Raw genomic sequence first — 17,381 nt, 5'->3', positions numbered from 1 at the left:
CACTTTAATGGTCTTTCTTTGCACGAATGGCTCCTTTACAATTTTAATAGAAAGGATGTCCTTGTGGAAGGCTCTAGATAGCATTGTTTAGATGAATGTCGATGCAGCTCCTATTTCTAATCCAAGAGAGTTTAGCATGGTAGGTTTATGTCCAAATAACCGTAGATATTGGATCTTTGGATTCATGGGCAGACTTGATATGGGCACTATTCTGAAGGCTAAATTACATGCTATTTATATGGGACTTGCGCTTGCTTGGGATCATGGTTGTCAACTGATTGTGGTTGAATCGGACTCTAAACTTGCTGTCCAAAAGATTCACCAAACAATTCAAGATAAATCCTCTTTCACCTGTTATTCATTCTATTCAACCGTTAATGTTGAAAGATTGAGTATGCTCGATACATCATATTTATAGGGAGGCAAATTTCTGTGCTGATTTTCTTGCTATGAAGGCTCAATTGGGGGAATTTGAAGTTATTAAGCTACATTCTCCACCAACTGAGCTATCTTTTTTGCTTCAAGATGGTTTACTTGGTGTTGCTAGGCCTAGAGCTGTGGTAGATTAAGCGGTTTCCGCTGCCATGTACTCAAAAACAAATGAAGTCATGAGCTACGTACATTACATTGTTCCATTTAAATTCACTTCCTCAATGAAAGAAATAGCGATGCCAAAATAAAGTCAGAATTGGATCTCTTCCATACGAAGCAAAGCCCCAGTTGACCACCTCAATGCTACAAAGAAAAATTAAAAACAAAAATAGGAAATGTAGTCTTTATTAAGTCCCATAAATGTCAAGCTTCAGCCCTCGATGATCACAAAATTCACATGGAATAAGATTATCCCTACTACTTCACATCGAATGCATAACATGAATAAATCCAGAAAAGCAAACCGGTGAACAATTGCTCAGATCATCAAAGGATGCTCCACTCACTGCACATTGTGCCCACTCCATAAACAACAATCACAACCATCTCAAAACCTGGCAGCCCGTTCAACCAGATCTTTGTACTCATCACTTACAAAAGACTTTACTTTGAGCGTAGCGTTTTTACCATCAGGCCTCACTGGAGACTCATACTTTATCCCAATTACAGTTGCCAAACCTATCAAAAAAAAAAAAAACAAATTAAAAGCAAATTCCACCACATAAATAGAAGTCTCATGTGGATGGACATCTTCTGTATATAAGACCTGCACTCTTACACTTGTGAATCCTAGACATGCAACTAGTTCATGGTTTGTATAAATGGTATACAAGCATTTTAAATGCATTTAGGTAATTCCTAACACCAATTTTTATTGCCTATGAATAAATTCAGAATTCAAATACAGAATTTTACATCTTTGTTAGTAGTTGGGTCTGCTTTGTCAGGTATTGCAGTTGTGAAAACTATGGTGGAAAAACTAGGATTGAAAACTGTACTAGAAACAGCTATGGAAAAGCAATTTTGCACCAGAGTGTTTGACATACTATGATAATAGTATTGTGATGAGATCAAATATCCAGAAAGGACGTGATGCTAAAATGCAATTGTTTTCATTTAAAACCCAATTCCCAGAGTTATCTCTATGTTATACTACTCAAAATTATCTTAATTTTTAATCAAACATTTTGAAAAAGCAAAAAGAAAATATAAGAGAAAGTGAGGCCTTATTATACCAACAATTATTCCATGTAGAGGAGATGGACTTGCTTTGTAATGAATAAGATAAAAGCAAAAGAGCAGTGTTAAATTGACATGTACAAAGGTAGAAGCACAAATGCACAATAATGGTAATGCAGGTGCCCACCTGCTTTAGTATTAAGCAGTACAATTTCAAGCCTAATTTGACAATTTTTTTTTTTTTTTGAAAGCACACTAGGACCCTTATGCCAACTGAAGTCTTTGTACTATTTGCTAAAGACTTCTTTTGACATATAATAACCGGCCTGTGCATCATCAAGAACTGAACAATTACAAAAACCATCACCACTTCAAGTTCAGTGGTTGCATCAAAATCCTAAGTTAAGCTGAGCACATTGTGCTACAGCTATCTACCCTTTACCAAAGAAACCCAAGAAAAACATAAACGAAGGGAGCTCAGCAAACATTAATAAATCTTCGTCACTCCCTTGAAGCTTAAGACCAGCTTACAACAAAAATTTGGTAACGCAACAGTGGAAACACAAATTTGGTAGATTTGCAGTGGAAATATGATTTAGAAGTGATTTTCATAAAAAATTGTGGCTGCAATGTAGGGAGATAAAATGACCAATAAACTTAAAACGTTATACGTAAAGTGAATCATTCAATCAATAAAAGCATTTTTATTTGACTTTTGAAGTTTCTGAACATTAAATAGTCAAAAAGGACTACCAAGAAAAATTAGTTACTTTTCTGATACAGTCGTACGATCAAATAAGGCAGTTAATATCTAAAAAAAATTCTAAACAATGTCACAAGATGAATACTAACTCATATATTTGTAATAAAACACAAATATTAACTATATCTTTTACAAGAAAAATAAACATAAGAGACAAAGAAATAAGATTGGCAGAATCTAAACCCTTAAGGGTGTGTTCGGTAAAGAGGGAATAGAGTGGGAATGGAATAGCCATTTTGTAGGTATAGCAAAAGAGATGAATAGCTATTATATAGTTTGGTTCATGAGAATAGAATAGGACAACATTTACTATCATGAATTATTCTAATGTTTGGTTGGCATGAATAATATGAATAACTAAAGAATAAGCAAAAAATGATAAAAATACCTTTTATTATAATATCTAATTTTTAAATTAAAATATTTTTTTTTAATAATTTATTATAAATATTAATAAATTGCTATTTAAAAGTTAATATGATTATTTATTTTAATTTTAAAAAATTAATATTTTATATTTCATTTAAAATATTAATAATATATAGTTAAAACAATAAGTTTTATTATTTTATTTTATTCTTTAATTTTAAAATATTAAAATGTAAAAAAATTATAATAAAATTTTACTTTAATTTTTATGTTTAAAATAGTAACTTTTTATAATTTATAATTAAAACTTAAACCTTTTTATTTTAAATTCATTTTAATTTTTTCTTTTTTATTTTCTCTTCTTTTTATTATAATATTTAATTTTTAAATTAAAATATTTATTATTTTAATAATTTATTATAAATATTAATAAATTTTTATTTAAATTTTAATATGATTATTTACTTTAATTTACATAATATTACTAATTTATAATTCATTTAAAATATTAATAATTTATAATTAAAACATTGATATTATTCTTTTATTTTATTCTTTATTTTAAAATATTAAAATATAAAAAAATTATAATTAAAATTTTATTTTAATTTTTAAGCTTGATATTAACTTTTTATAATTTATAATTAAAACTTAAACCTTTTTATTTTAAATTTATTTTAATTTTTTCTTTTTTCTTTTAATTTTAAATTTATTTTAATCTAGTGAGAGAAGGAGGGAGGTAGTCAGGTAGAGAGAAAGAAATTGTAAAAAATAAATAAATTGTATTTTATATAGTATAGTAATTCTTAAAATTAATGAAAGGTATTTTTATCCATTACTTTTTTTTATTCTATTCCTTGCCTTTTGAAATAGCCAATACCAAGAGAGGTCTTGATATTGGCTATATTCCCTATCTCCCTGAATGGCCATTCCTGAGAATAGTCATTCCTTCTAACCAAATAAGGTGTTAAACAAGGATTACAAATAGGAAGAGAATGAAATAGCCACTCCCCCAACCAAGCATGCTGTAAGTATTTAAGTTGTGAATGGACAGAAATGAGTAACATCTAGTTGGTCAACAGAATGCAGCATAGCTTGCAAGAAGTCTAGAGTGCAGTAATGGGGGAAGATGTTGCAATTCGATGGTCAGCTTACATTTGGTTATGAAAGAAAGACAAATTTGGCAGTTTCACTGTTAAAAGGGGCATCACTGGCTTTTCCTCTAACCCACCGCTGGTTGGAGACGCAAAGCCAATTGGTCCAATTTTTTATGGTGTATTATGAGTGCAATGGGATCAACCATGTGATTGGAGAAGCAGCTAACACGTGGGCATAGCATGATTGGCCCAATTGCTGATAGCACTCAGTTCTCACCAGCAGACCCTCACAGAGTGTTTGCCTCAAATGCACTTTTTGGTTGAAAAGATAGGCCTGTTTGACATTATGTTTGAGGCTAGAAACAAACATCTAAGGCCCACATAACGCTAAACTGGATCTAAGGGGATGGGACTTCTGGTAGAGATCTTAACTTCGAGCCTTAGTGCTGTCTTGTACCCAATATAATAATAATAATAATAACTAAAAAAAAAAGGATTAAGAGGGTCATCTACATGAGCACCATTTATTTGGTTTCAAACATCTTCAAGGCTGTACAAATCATTGATGCAAAAGATTGAAATTTGACACTATTTCACTAAAATATAGTTATTTAGGCAGGGAAAAGAATATTTTGCACTTTTGCTCAAGATTATTGCAATAAAATCCCAAATTAAACATATAAGGTATGCTAAATATTGTTACAACTATAAAAATAAATAAATAATTCATGCGAAATGACATCAGGTTGGGGGATACCAAAAATCAGATTTTCTGAACTCATATGACAAGCTTTTATCTCCATACCTTTCACAAAATATGGTTCCAGATTCAGGCACTGATCTTAAACTAATTTGAGATTAAGGGCTCACTTAATCAAGTTGAGATAGTAGAGTACAAGCTAGAGTAGTAATGAGCCGAACTCAAATTATAACCGACATACTTGTCATCAATAAATTATAATATATTACTACACGTGAAGCACGTATAGGCTTCAAAGAATAATTTCGGTGAAATTCTAAATTCTTCCAAAAGCACAGCAGTTAATTTTTAATTTATAATGGCACAATTAATTCTTCGCATAGGATGAGAGTTAAAAAAAAAAACCATAAGGGAAGGTACTCACTTGAATGTATGCGTCCATATAAGAATCTTTCACCTTTCCAGAATTCCAAAGGTCTTGACCTGATCCTAGTGCTCCGTCTCCTCCCTTCGGCATTATATGTTGTACCAGAACCTAGAAAGTAAAAATACACGAAGTCATTCCAACAAAATTACTGAAGAAGTTCAAAGATGCAAGTTGAATTCTTGGTATTAGTAACACCTGCAAGGCTTTGTCTCCGAGAAAGTGCTTTCCTCATTCGTTCATTGCGTGGATGTGGTTTTGTTTTGCCCTTGTTGTATTGCTAAAGAAACAAATTAGAAAGTAGAAAAACAAACATTAAACCTTGACAATTTTTCAAAAGGAATGTAAACCAAAAACAGGCATGAGTCTTATTTCTTTTTCTTCACTAAAAACTAAACTAGTTCACCAAAATACAGAGTGATGTATAGCAAAATGACTCAATTCATAGGTTTATAGACATAGACTAATTAAATATGAAGGGACTCCAGACAGTAACTAAAGCATGCAAAGTCATACAAACATCTACTAAAAACTACCATTAATCCACAACCTTGTAACATTTTTTATCGAAAATGACACCATAAGCCATAGCAGTAAGTAACATGTAATATCCTTGAACACATTGCAAATTTTCACAGTAACCCAGATACCCTTGGATTCAAAAAGAGTTACATACACATAGTTTGATTTTAGAAGGTGAAGTGCATCCAGGACTTACAAATCAAGTTTCAGGCTTTACCTTTCTCACATCAAAGTAAAAGCAACACAATTTGCTCCATGGTGGTTTCAAACATTTTCAATTGTTTTATTTATTTTCATCAAAACCAAGAGTTAGACTAATCAGCCTAACTCTAGATTGGCATGATTTGAGACAATGATAATTCCTAGACAATATAGTGGACCAAACTATTTCTCAACTCGTAAATATAGCTAAGAACATGTCAACTGTCAATTTTGATTATTATATCATGAACTAATGGCAGGCAACTGAATTCAACACATTTCCAATATACGGGGTAAAGGAGCAGTGGTAGGAAAGACAATAAAAACTATTCTATGATAGTTGAGGTGAAATGCACTAGCCACATGTATCTCCCCTGTTGCAGTCCCTTATTCCCTTCAGTTACCTAGTAGCTAAGTTACTTGTTGAAAAAGGTGGTGGGGGGTGATTTGTTATTATTTGCAATCACTGTTTTACATAATAAAACGTGGCAAGGATACCTTTGTAATATATATGTCCAAAAAGAACATAAAAACCACAGATTCTATGCTTTGAGAAGCAGTCCTATTTCATTGCCATAAAATCAACCTTTGTGGTGCAAAATTCTAAAAGATTATTAACTAACAGAAAACCTTTTGAGTTGATATCGATAATATGTTATATGAGCTCTTGCTGCATTGAGAGAGAGAGTAGACCAGAAAATGCAAGTTTGGGAAAATTAAGCCAAATCAGAGAAAAAAAAAATCAATGTTTGGAAAACACAGAGCTAATAGTATAGCTTCTATATATAAGCCCAGAAAAGCACTACAGAACTCCCTAATCATGAATGTTGACTGCCATACTAAATGGAAAAAAATAAGCACGAAGATAAATAATCATGGAAAGTACAAACCCCATGCAGCTCCTGACCACTTTCTGCGGTTTTCATAGATCCATCCATTGTGCAGTCCTCAGCCATAGCAGGATTATATTCATCTGTTAGGGGAAGGGAAATGTGCACAAAGAAAACTAATAAATTGAACCATCAAAAGCACATTAATGACTTGAGGTAAATCTGGTTCATGATGCGCTAGGTCCAAGGCAACTGAAAGCAGAAAGTTATAATTTACTATGTAGGAATGTCACATTTCAAATCCAATCATAATAAATTTAGAAATGATATTTCAATGATAATCTATTTAAAGCATAATAGCAGGTCAAAGATTAACTCATATTTTTGTTACACTTCAAAAGCAGAAATTACCGCCTGAAATTTCCTAGGACTATAACATGAAATTTCTTTTCTGATTTATAACAAACACAACCAACCATGAACCACATATGTTGAAATGATTAGCTAAATGGGTATATCCAGTACAAATTTGTATCTTTGATGTTATTTGACTATTCAAGGGTACAAAGGAGTTAATCTTCACTAGCTATACAAGCTAAAGCATGAATTTTAATAAAAGACCCATTTAACAAGAATGAGCAAGGGTTCCAACGAGTTGCCAAAAGGTCAGCACGAAAGTTTGTAAGGCAATAGGACAAGGATCATAAAATTCTACATCTTGCAACAGCGATATGAAGATCTCTTTGTGGAAGTAACCCTCTAGGACATTCAACTGCTAAGACCTTATGACCTTTAATGCATTAGCAATTTAGCATAAGCAATAAGCCTTAACTGCAGACTGTCAACTGAAATGCATAACTTTCTAGAGGCATTAGCATTATTATGAGCAACTATCATGTGAACTGAAGTTAATCAAGGGCATTTATACTATTCATTCAATGTAAGATTTAAGCACAGAAAGTCAGTGAGGAATACATGTTATTTGGACAGCTTACTAGTTCTATTATAAGATATTGGCATGATGCTGCTATCTAAAATTCAGAGTGTAAAAGTACTCCCCCTTCCACCACAGATTCAATTTTTGCAGTTAGACCACAAAGTGTTATCACATTACAATGGGCGACTTAAAGTTTATTCGAACAGATAGCACCCAAGAGAGACACAGACAGAGAAAACTACCAATTCAACTGAAGAGGAATAAAAAGTGCTAAAAGATCTTTAATAGAGTTGTAGACAAAGTTATTATTATCGTACAATACGTGATACGTATCACAATGTATCACATCATACGATACGTCACGATACTAGTAAAAAATGATACGTATCTATAACTGTATCGCATTTGGTCAAATATCAAAATAGGATCATACGATACATGATACATATCTTACAATACGGGGACGAATCGTACGATACAATCGATATACTTTTTTATAAGCATGATTCTAATTAATTATTAAAAATTTTACTTTTTTATTATTTTTTTGAGTTGAAACATGAAAAATTATATTTTATGAGTTTCAATCTTTAGATTTTAAACAAAAAAAATGCTAAAAAAATCGAATTCCCTTTTAATTTTAACATGATAATTGTTTTTATTTTTTAATTAATAAATTAATATAAAAGATATATATTTCATTTAAAAATCTATATTATAAAGGAATATGTTAAAAGTTTAAATTAAAAAAATAATCATCTTTTCAATTTATATCTTATAATCTTCAATTCAATTAAAAAATATAATATTTTTCAATTTTTTCTTTATTTTACATGTATAAATGTTATTTATAATTAATTTTAAAATTTTTTACCGTATCTTACGATATGATATGATACACGATACTCGATAGTAAAAGCAAGATTTCGATACACGATACATATCTCAATTTAACAACTATAGTCATAGATGACGAACCAAAAAGTTCATGCTGCTAACCACCAATTTCCTAGCTAGTCAGATGAGGAACTATTTGTAAACATACAACTAATGAAGCATCTGAAAGCAATTTAACCTTATGACCTGTTTCGACCTGTATGCTGAAAAAATAAGAACAATCTTTATCCTACCAAATGGAATCTGATCGAAAAAGGGGAAGAGGGAGGTAGTTTTTCAATGGCTTAAAAGGTTAATACTGCACCAGGAGGAACCCAAAAAAATCATTACAACTGAGTCACTGAATGATTCAAATTGTTGCCCAACAAACTTACTCCAGGCATGCAACTAACACAAGAGAGCAACAAGCCATTTTGGGTTTCAGGGAATCTTCGCAGAATAAATGTTATTTGTGCAATCTTTCTACCAATTAGTACCTCTATGTGAGAGAGGGAGAGAGGGGGGGTGGGGAGGATGGGCTACAACATCAAATACTAGCATAACATGGATTTCGTATCTGATTAAAGTGTGAGAACCAAGCAACAAGTGGCAAGTCCATGTATAATTCAGCATAGCAACCAGCAAAAATATACTGGGGGGGGGGGGTTTCTTACAGAGATAGAAAGGGTGGATTCAAATCTTTTCCCTTTCACATAATCAGATAAAAGCTGATCATCATCAATTCATCATAATTATTGAAAGAAATCATAAGACTATTTAAAGGATCATAAGCATCTAGCTAGGCATGCCAAAAGTTGAGAATTAGCTTGCCTCTAATAATTCCTTGACCATTAAGTAATGGTAATTTGTTACCACATCCAACCTAAAACTAATTGACCAAAAAGGAGAAGAAAAACCTAAATGTAAAGCAACTGAAAACTGTCATATAGGATATAATGCCACTTAACATTCTCCCTCGGGTGTAGCCCAATAGAACTTAGAAAAATCAGCCCATTTTGTGGAGTACAAAAAGCCCAAGCTCAATTGATGTGGGATATGACCCATTTAAAATATGCTAAATAAATGGAAACCAAGAAGAATGAATGTTTGACTCTTTCAGAATATATGAAAGATCCCAAAGTACTAATTAAAATTCTGGGAGTTACTCTATTTAGGTATTTGCCAAAGAAATCCCAGATGATTTCTCATTCTTTTTTTTTTTTTTTTGTACTTTTGCTCCTCTCCTCTAGTAGACGTATGGGATAAATGGAGAAGAGGCTAATAAGGAAGAAAATTTCTTTCCAGTTTGGAAAAATCATAAAACATCTTTGAAAACCAATCACTAAGCTACTTCAGGCAACCACTAAATGAAAGAGAAAAAAATAAACTTGTAACTGAGGCATTTTAATTACAGTCATTTGCATCCCCATCCGACAAGAATATCTCATGGCTAACAAAGAAAATAATCATACCTGGCTCTCTCTGAATGATATGTGAGTTATCAATGGTTGGGCCTTCCACATTAAGTTGGGTCTGAGCAGAAGCAACTGCTTCCATTGGTATATCTTCCACCTGCATTTTGTCACGATACCTCAGAGTATAACATTCAGTAGCAAAGATTTCCACTAAACTGCGAATGACTAGTTGTTGAAAAGTTAAGAGGAAAACTCACCCTTACACTGAATTCATTTAGTTTGATTGTATGACTATCTGCATCATCTTCAGGCCTAATTATACTATTACTCTCTAAGTCAGCCAGAGATCCACTTGAGACAACAGGACTACCAGAATTAAACCTCCTTGCATTATCATTTACAAATTTGTCAAACAGACCAGCAAAATCTCTTCCATTGAGCTCAGAACTTGCATTAGCAGTTTCAGTTTGATTTGCTTCTAATATTGGAGACCTCAACATGTGAGACATGTTCAGTTCCTTTTCCATATCAACCTGACTAGATTGTTTATTGATACCATGAACAAGAGATGCATTTCTCCCTGGTGATTGGTCAATATTATCAGTTGAAAAAGGGTGACTTGGGGAATCTGACTGCGAAATTTGATTCTTCTGTAATAATATTGAAGCCAGTGGATTTCTTGGAGGAGTAGGAGAAGCTGAATGATGAGCTGAACTTTCAGCCTGTTGTTGCAGTGTTCTACTATTGTTGTTGTGAGACCCGCTTAGTTCCTTGTGTGTATCAACCTGACCAGATTGTTTACTAATACTTCCAATAGGAGAAGAATTTCTCACTGGCAATCGGTCAATATCATCAGTTGAAAACGGATCACTTAGTACATCTGACTGCAGCATCTGTTTCTTCAGCAATGATATCGAAGCCAATGGACTTCTTGGTGGAGTGCAAGAAGCTAAATGATGAACTGAACTTTCAGCCTGTCGTTTTGGTGTTCTTTTGCTGATCCCTTTCATCAAACTTTGTATGTCTGATACGGAATTTCGAGGTTTGGCCAAGCTTTCTCTAGAAGCCTTCAAATCAATCCTCCGAATATCTTGCATGTCAGGAAGGCATATTTTCTCCAGATTAATAGGTTTGATCTGCAAGCGCTCCTGTAAAAGACTGACTGCCTCATCCTTATCATAATTACTGGTAAGCAAATGATCCAGAAGTTCATTAACCTTCTTCTCAGCATTGGTCACTAAGCCTAGAGATAATATAACATTATGTTATCATACACATAGTGGGGGAAATTTTGCAACATTATGAAAACAAACATAAATGAAAACCAAGTCATATAGCAGGTTAATTTTAGAGAAGATATCAAAAATGGGAGAGCAAGGACGAAATAGAGTAACAACAACTTAGGACAAATCAACCTTTCTAGACTCACCAGACAACTCTTTCTCTTGTAATTCAACATTTGGGTCAGATTCTTCTTGTTGCGAGCAGCCAAGTGGACTGAGAATTTCCTCTTCAAAGTTTTCTACAGGGGACATAGCAGTAGAATAGTGATGTTTGTACTTAACTGATCTCCTGAACATAAAATCATAAGGTTATGTTATATATATACATACGGAAAGGTAAAATAATAACAAAAATGAATACAATAGAAAACTGATGACAGAAAACATTGATCAGACCGCAATATTCCAGGGCGACGAGGCCGTGCAGCCATGGACTGAATATTTTGATCCAAATCCATCAGAACACCATCTGTCTGTTTCTGTATTTCTCTTTTGGCAGCTACAAAACAATACAAACGCGCAGAGAAAAGCTAAGGTCATACAAATAATTGCAGATTAAATTTCCCAACACAAAAGGGAAAAAGAAAGCAATCGAGCAGCAAACTTACTTTCAGCCCTTTCAAAAGCGGTAAAAAATTCTTCCGGATCTTTCAATTTATCGATGTCTAAACTCAGTCCTAAATTCCCAGTAGGCTGACTATGAAAAATTAAAGAAGTAAAATTAAATTCAACTAACAATTTACAGCAAAAAAAAAAAGGACAACGCATATTAAAAAGAAAATAAATTAATTTCAAATAAACTTGACCTTGAGTTAGGTTTCAAAGAAAAACGAGCTCGTTTACGGCCCAAAGCCGGTCGTCGTTCTCGAAGATTTTCCATAACTTCAGCATCAGAGCTTGACGTATCCAAGTTCACGAGTTCTGAACTTTCATCTACAATTGCTTTGGCTTGCTCTAGAAGCTTATTAGGACTTTGTAATGGCTGGAAAAAAAAACATTAAAACAAAATAATTGAACTAAACTTAGTAGTTGCTATCGTATAAAAGAACCGTAACCGTAAGGTAAATTTAAAGGGAAATGAAATAAAATTAAAGAGAGAGAGCAACCATGGATTTGAGGAAGTGGTGGGAGTGCTGAAGATCGTCGGGGTCGTAAGGTCGAGGAGGGTTTGGAAGGGAAGCGAAGGTTCGAGCAAAGAGCGAGAGACCAGTATAGCCCTCCAGCGGATCTGGAGCGAGAGTTTGTAGAGGCATTTCTTTCTGTTTTGATGGGGTCAGATTGGGATCATTCATTCATTGCCTCATCGAAATCCTGAGAGTATGGCTGGAGCCTGGTAGGGGAGTTTCTAATTCGAAAAAGGGAAACTGAGCGGGAGCGGATTCGGTTTAGGGGCTGCAAAACTAGAAGAATTTCCACTTTTGTCCTGTACTGATTTTTTTTTCTTTTTTGCAAATGAATCCCTCCATTTACAGCTATTCTCACTTTAGTAACTTTTTTTATTATTTAGATAAACTCTCAAAAAGTTTTTTGTATTGTAAAAAAATATTTTTCACTATCATTAATCTTCATAAAAAAAACTTATCGTGTCAGTCATAAATTCATCAATTATACAAAGCATCCAAACCTTAATTTTTAATATTAAAAATATTATTTATAAATAATAAAATAACTAAAAATAATAAAACTTATCATCCTATACATAATTAATCATTTTAAAAATATTTAATCTAAATTTTAAAAATAATATAATTAATCATCTTACAAAAATTATCCTACATAATAAAAGAATCTTACATATTTAATTAAAATCAACTTCTTTCATTACCCGAGTAGCCAAGTTATGCATATATCACCTTACATAACTAAAGAGTGATAAGTGACAAAACAATAGTTTTCTATAATCTTCATTGGACTTGTCATAATGGACTAGCCCGACTCAATCCACTGTAAGTTGAAAAAATATGGATTGGGTTGAGTCAACTCATTTTTTAAATGGGTTGTCAAAATCTCAACCTATCTCACCCCTTGCCAGCCCATGGGGTGGGCTGGGCCAACTCATTTTTTTCAAAAAAATTATTTTTACAAATTTACCTAACAAACTCCCTATTAATAAAATTGTTTCATAATTTAATCCATAAATTGAATAATAAAAATATGTTAAAACAAATAAACTACACTAAACATAAATAAGAAAATCAATTGCACTAAGCATAAATAAAGTTTCAATCATTAACATAAACTACAATCCCCTCAATATAAATACATAACCAAATAAATAGAAACTTTAAGACTCATTTATGTCTTTCTCAATCCTCATCCTCAAGCAAAACATTTTAATCTTATTTAGACAGCAATAATGTTTCAAGGTCTGAATCATTATCATACAATATTCATTGTCATAAAAGAAAAAGAGATAGTGAGTTTCAATCTTAGCTAAAATTATTACTTTGACAAGTAAAAATTAAAGATATTAAAATATATAAAATAAACAATACCATCGGTAACTAAAGAAAAGCCATGCAACCAATTTTTCGTGCAAACAAGCATTTGAACATTTTCGTGGCGGAGGGAACTTCTAAACTTGGTGAGAACATGGCCACCAATACTAAAAGTAGACTCTGATGCTACCATAGTAATCAAAATGTTCAATACATCTCGTGCCATAATAGAAAGATTAAAAAAACGCTTAGTATTGTCCTTCCAATAACTAAGCACATCTCATAATCAAGCTTTACCTTATCTAAATAACCATCCAACTCAGATTTTTCAGCAATAGAAATTGTTTCATTTTGAAACATTTTGAACTCCTACAATTTTTAAATACTTAAACAAAAAAAAAAAGCAATTATCAGAACATAAGTAAATGAACATAAATTCTTATGTAATAAAATGTTAGAAAGATATAAAACTTATATTAAAGATCTTTGATCCTTTAGGTTTAGTTCCCCCTCCGATTTGCTTAAGCAAATTACTCATTGAGTAAAAAGAATTACTTGATGATGCACAAGTGTTGCTTGCATATTCTTCAAAGAGCTTGTACAACTTTGTCTTCACATTTTCTAACTTTCCATGACAAGTAGAAGTGTCAATCTTAGAATAGCAAAATTTTAAAAAATCAAGCTTCAAATTTGGATCAAGAATAGCACCTAAGTATTTGACTCATTGGTTGATGCATAATCCCCCTGTTTAAATAACAAGGTTCAAATCCCCTCCTCCCCCAATTATAAAAAAAAAAAAACCTTAGGTCAAGAATAGCTTCAAATGCAAGCACTACACTATAATCTTTCCAGTACTTGTCAAATTTCATTTTCATCATTCGAAACATATCTTTAATAACCTCATCCTCACTATGCAAATTCTCATTCAAAATGAATTCAATTTTCCAAACTTGAATGAAATACAAGTTGGAAGTTGGATAAGATGAACCAGATATCAAGTTTGTGGTCTCATAAAAAGGCTCCAAGAATTCACAAATTATCATTGTTCTCCCCCATTTCTCATCGGATGGATTATATTTATAAGTTATATCAACAAATTGGAGACTAGCAAAAGCTTTTTGATATTTGATTGCACGATCAAGCATCAAATATGTTGAATTCCATCTAGTTGACACATCTAAACGCAACCCAACACCTACATCAATGCCAACTTGTTGAACACATTCTTGAAGCTTTTTCATCCTCCCATCCACTGCCTTTACATATTTCACACTCTCCTTAATTTTAAATAATGCTTCATTGGTTGCTTTCCAGCCCTCTTGAACAATAAGATTTAATATATGAGCACAACAATGCACATGAAAAAATTCACCATCACAAATCAAGCTATTTTGCAAATGAAGGTGGCCTTTCAAGACAGCTTGCATGAAATACCCCATACTTTGATATGGTGATAAATAAAGTTGATCGAATGCAAATTGAGGTCAATTAAAATATTTAGAAGTGATAAAAGACGAAAGGAGTAGTTTAGGATAAAATATTCCGCAAGTGAGAAAATAACAATAAAATAATAATAATTTTATCGGAGGAGAATTTGTGAGATAAAAGGCGATTTGGAAGTCAATTGAGGCATAATAAGGTATTTTGGGTACCAAGGAGACAAGATAAAATTTTTAGAATAAAATAATATTTTATTAATAAAATAATATTAAAATATTAATATTTAGCCGGATGTCGAAATCAGTCATCAAGAAGGATCATATGGTTGATCCAAGTGGAGGAGAAGATGACAAGCCCGACTCTATAAAAATATTTATCATGACATACATGTGATGGATAGCATGTTTGCATGCTAGGAGAGTCCCAAAAAATTTACAAAAGTCGGTATTGTACCTAGGGGTACAATAAAGTTGATTGAAGCCTTGAACTAGATTAAATAGAGAATTTATGATGAAATTAAGAATTTTTAAAGTCCCAGAATGGTTTAATCTGGTGATTCGGAGTTCGAGGATCAATTTGGAGTCAAATCGAAATTTTTGCTATCTAGGGGCAAAATGGTCATTTGCCACTTGGGGACAAAATGAGAATTTTAGAAAAGATTTTTTTGGCCCCATTTGACTTATTGGAGTAAGATTTGAGGTTTAGAAGTGAAAAATTTTAATTTCGGTATAATTTCGAGTAAAAGGGTAAAATGGTAATTTTGCCACCCCAGGGGCAAAATTGTAATTTTCCACCACCAGGACATTTTTCCAGCACATGGTCTTCCTTTATCCTCATTTTGACCATTGACTAATTGTGTGGTGGAGATAAAAAGGATTAAAATTTTTAAAATTTTAAAAACGGGCCAATGACATGATGCCATGTGTCATACCTTTATTATTTTATTATTTCTTTATAAAAAGGCATAAAATCAGCCCATCTTCCACCCCATGGCCGGCCAAACCAGCAAGAAGAGAGAGAAAACAAAAACAAAACCCTAGAGAGAGAAAATCAAAGAAAAAGTGTGAATTTTCAAGGAAATTAAGTGAAAAAGGTGGTGAACAAAGTACACTGGTAAAAGTACAGAGATTGTGCTTGGAGACTGAGATTAGGAGTACATCGACTCCTAAAACTGTGAGTGAACTTATTATCGTCTTAATTATCTAGAGTAGTTTTATACAACTGTGTGATTTTATGAAAAATGAGTTTAAATGGTAAATTGCTATGTTTTAAGAGAAATTGTGATTTCATAAAATGATTTTATAAATTTTCTGGAAAATCGAATATTGGTTTTGAAAATAGAGTAATTGGAGACTACTAGTTTGTGTTGCAAATTTATGGTTTTGAATTGAATGGCTTATGATAATAAATGAGCATGAACGGCTAAACTGATTTTGGTGTTAGAATTATTTATACTGTGTATTCAGCCTTGAGAGGCTAGGTTGCAATAAATTGTCATGTCATGCTAGAATGAATTTTATTGATTGGTGGATTATATATTAATTATTTACTACAGAGGGGGTTCGTGGACCAGCCTATTAGAGGGGCACGGTAAACTCCATTATATTATTACCTCGAACGGAGAGGCGCGTAGGGTATCTCCTGGGGTATAGCTTAGGGTTCACTTCACGCCAAACCACCACGTGAAGGGGAACTCAGCCAACGCCAAGGAACGGCTGCATTTTTCTCAAACTAAAATATATTTTAAGTGTATACAAAATTTTAACAGCCTTGGCGGACTCGGTTAGATGCCATGCGCAAGGTATCATCGAGTATGAGTTTTGGCACGAGCCAAAGTTTTAAGAAATTTATAAGCCAAGTTGATTTCTCGATTTTTATGGATTGATTTTATTTGGTTGAAATGAGTTGAAAGGTAATGAAATTACAGTATGATGATTTATTTTAATTGTCTCCATTTACTCGACTTTAGATAGTTTAGATGGTATCTGTTTACTCACTGGGATTTTATAATCTCACCACCCTCATTTCCTCACATTTCAGGCTTAGGGAATTCCATAGTTAGCTGACTTTGACAAGGACTTTCATTTGGACTCGAATCGGTAAAAGCTGTAGGTTTTCAGCTTCCGATGCATTTTGGTTAGATGTGGGCCCACGTGTCACTGTAAAAGAAATTTTATGCTTTGGTTATTTGCTTTATAATATATATAAATATAATTAACTTTTACGCTATAAGAATTATGTACCGATAGTTTTATGAAAATTATTTTATAAGAAAATAGTTTATTTTATTGAATATTTTTATTATATTCAAATGGTCAAATTTTCACTTCAAATGAATGTTTTAGATATTTAATTTATTTTTAAATCATTAAATATATATTTTTGGCTTACTTACTACATTTTTAGCAAGTTTCGAGATTTTTGACAAAAATGACGAAAATGCCCCTGTGAGCCAGAAAAAAAATGTTATGTTAT

At 32.5% G+C, this 17,381-nt stretch overlaps 1 protein-coding gene and 1 long non-coding RNA gene across 3 annotated transcripts in view; one reads left to right on the top strand and one right to left on the bottom strand.

Moving 5' to 3' along the window:
* Positions 1 to 677: 677 nt before the first annotated feature.
* On the bottom strand, positions 678 to 12,415 carry CENP-C (centromere protein C). 2 transcript variants are annotated; one of them, XM_088807692.1, is made up of 11 exons: positions 12,135 to 12,415; positions 11,835 to 12,010; positions 11,637 to 11,725; positions 11,425 to 11,527; positions 11,175 to 11,317; positions 10,009 to 10,988; positions 9,803 to 9,902; positions 6,578 to 6,660; positions 5,163 to 5,244; positions 4,965 to 5,075; positions 678 to 1,110 (listed from the first exon to the last, which is right to left on the bottom strand). In XM_088807692.1, exons 1-11 carry the CDS (start codon positions 12,318 to 12,320, stop codon positions 980 to 982), a joined length of 2,184 nt encoding a protein of 727 aa, XP_088663818.1. In that variant the 5' UTR covers positions 12,321 to 12,415; the 3' UTR covers positions 678 to 979. The 2 variants fall into 2 exon arrangements, with proteins under 2 accessions (XP_088663818.1, XP_017979460.2); XM_018123971.2 differs by having other exon boundaries at positions 10,003 to 10,988; positions 12,135 to 12,414.
* Positions 12,416 to 15,874: 3,459 nt separating this feature from the next.
* LOC148762151 (uncharacterized) overlaps positions 15,875 to 17,381 on the top strand; it is a 64,331-nt gene continuing 62,824 nt past the window's right edge. The window contains exon 1 of the long non-coding RNA XR_016027200.1: positions 15,875 to 15,999. This is a non-coding gene — a long non-coding RNA (uncharacterized LOC148762151). The remainder of the gene's footprint in view (positions 16,000 to 17,381) is intronic.

Source organism: Theobroma cacao, chromosome 6, assembly GCF_053813885.1.
Source record: "Theobroma cacao isolate CCN51 chromosome 6, ASM5381388v1, whole genome shotgun sequence".
Lineage (NCBI taxonomy): Eukaryota > Viridiplantae > Streptophyta > Magnoliopsida > Malvales > Malvaceae > Theobroma > Theobroma cacao.
Note: the sequence above shows the minus strand (reverse complement) of the source record. Positions and strands in the feature narration are given on the sequence as shown.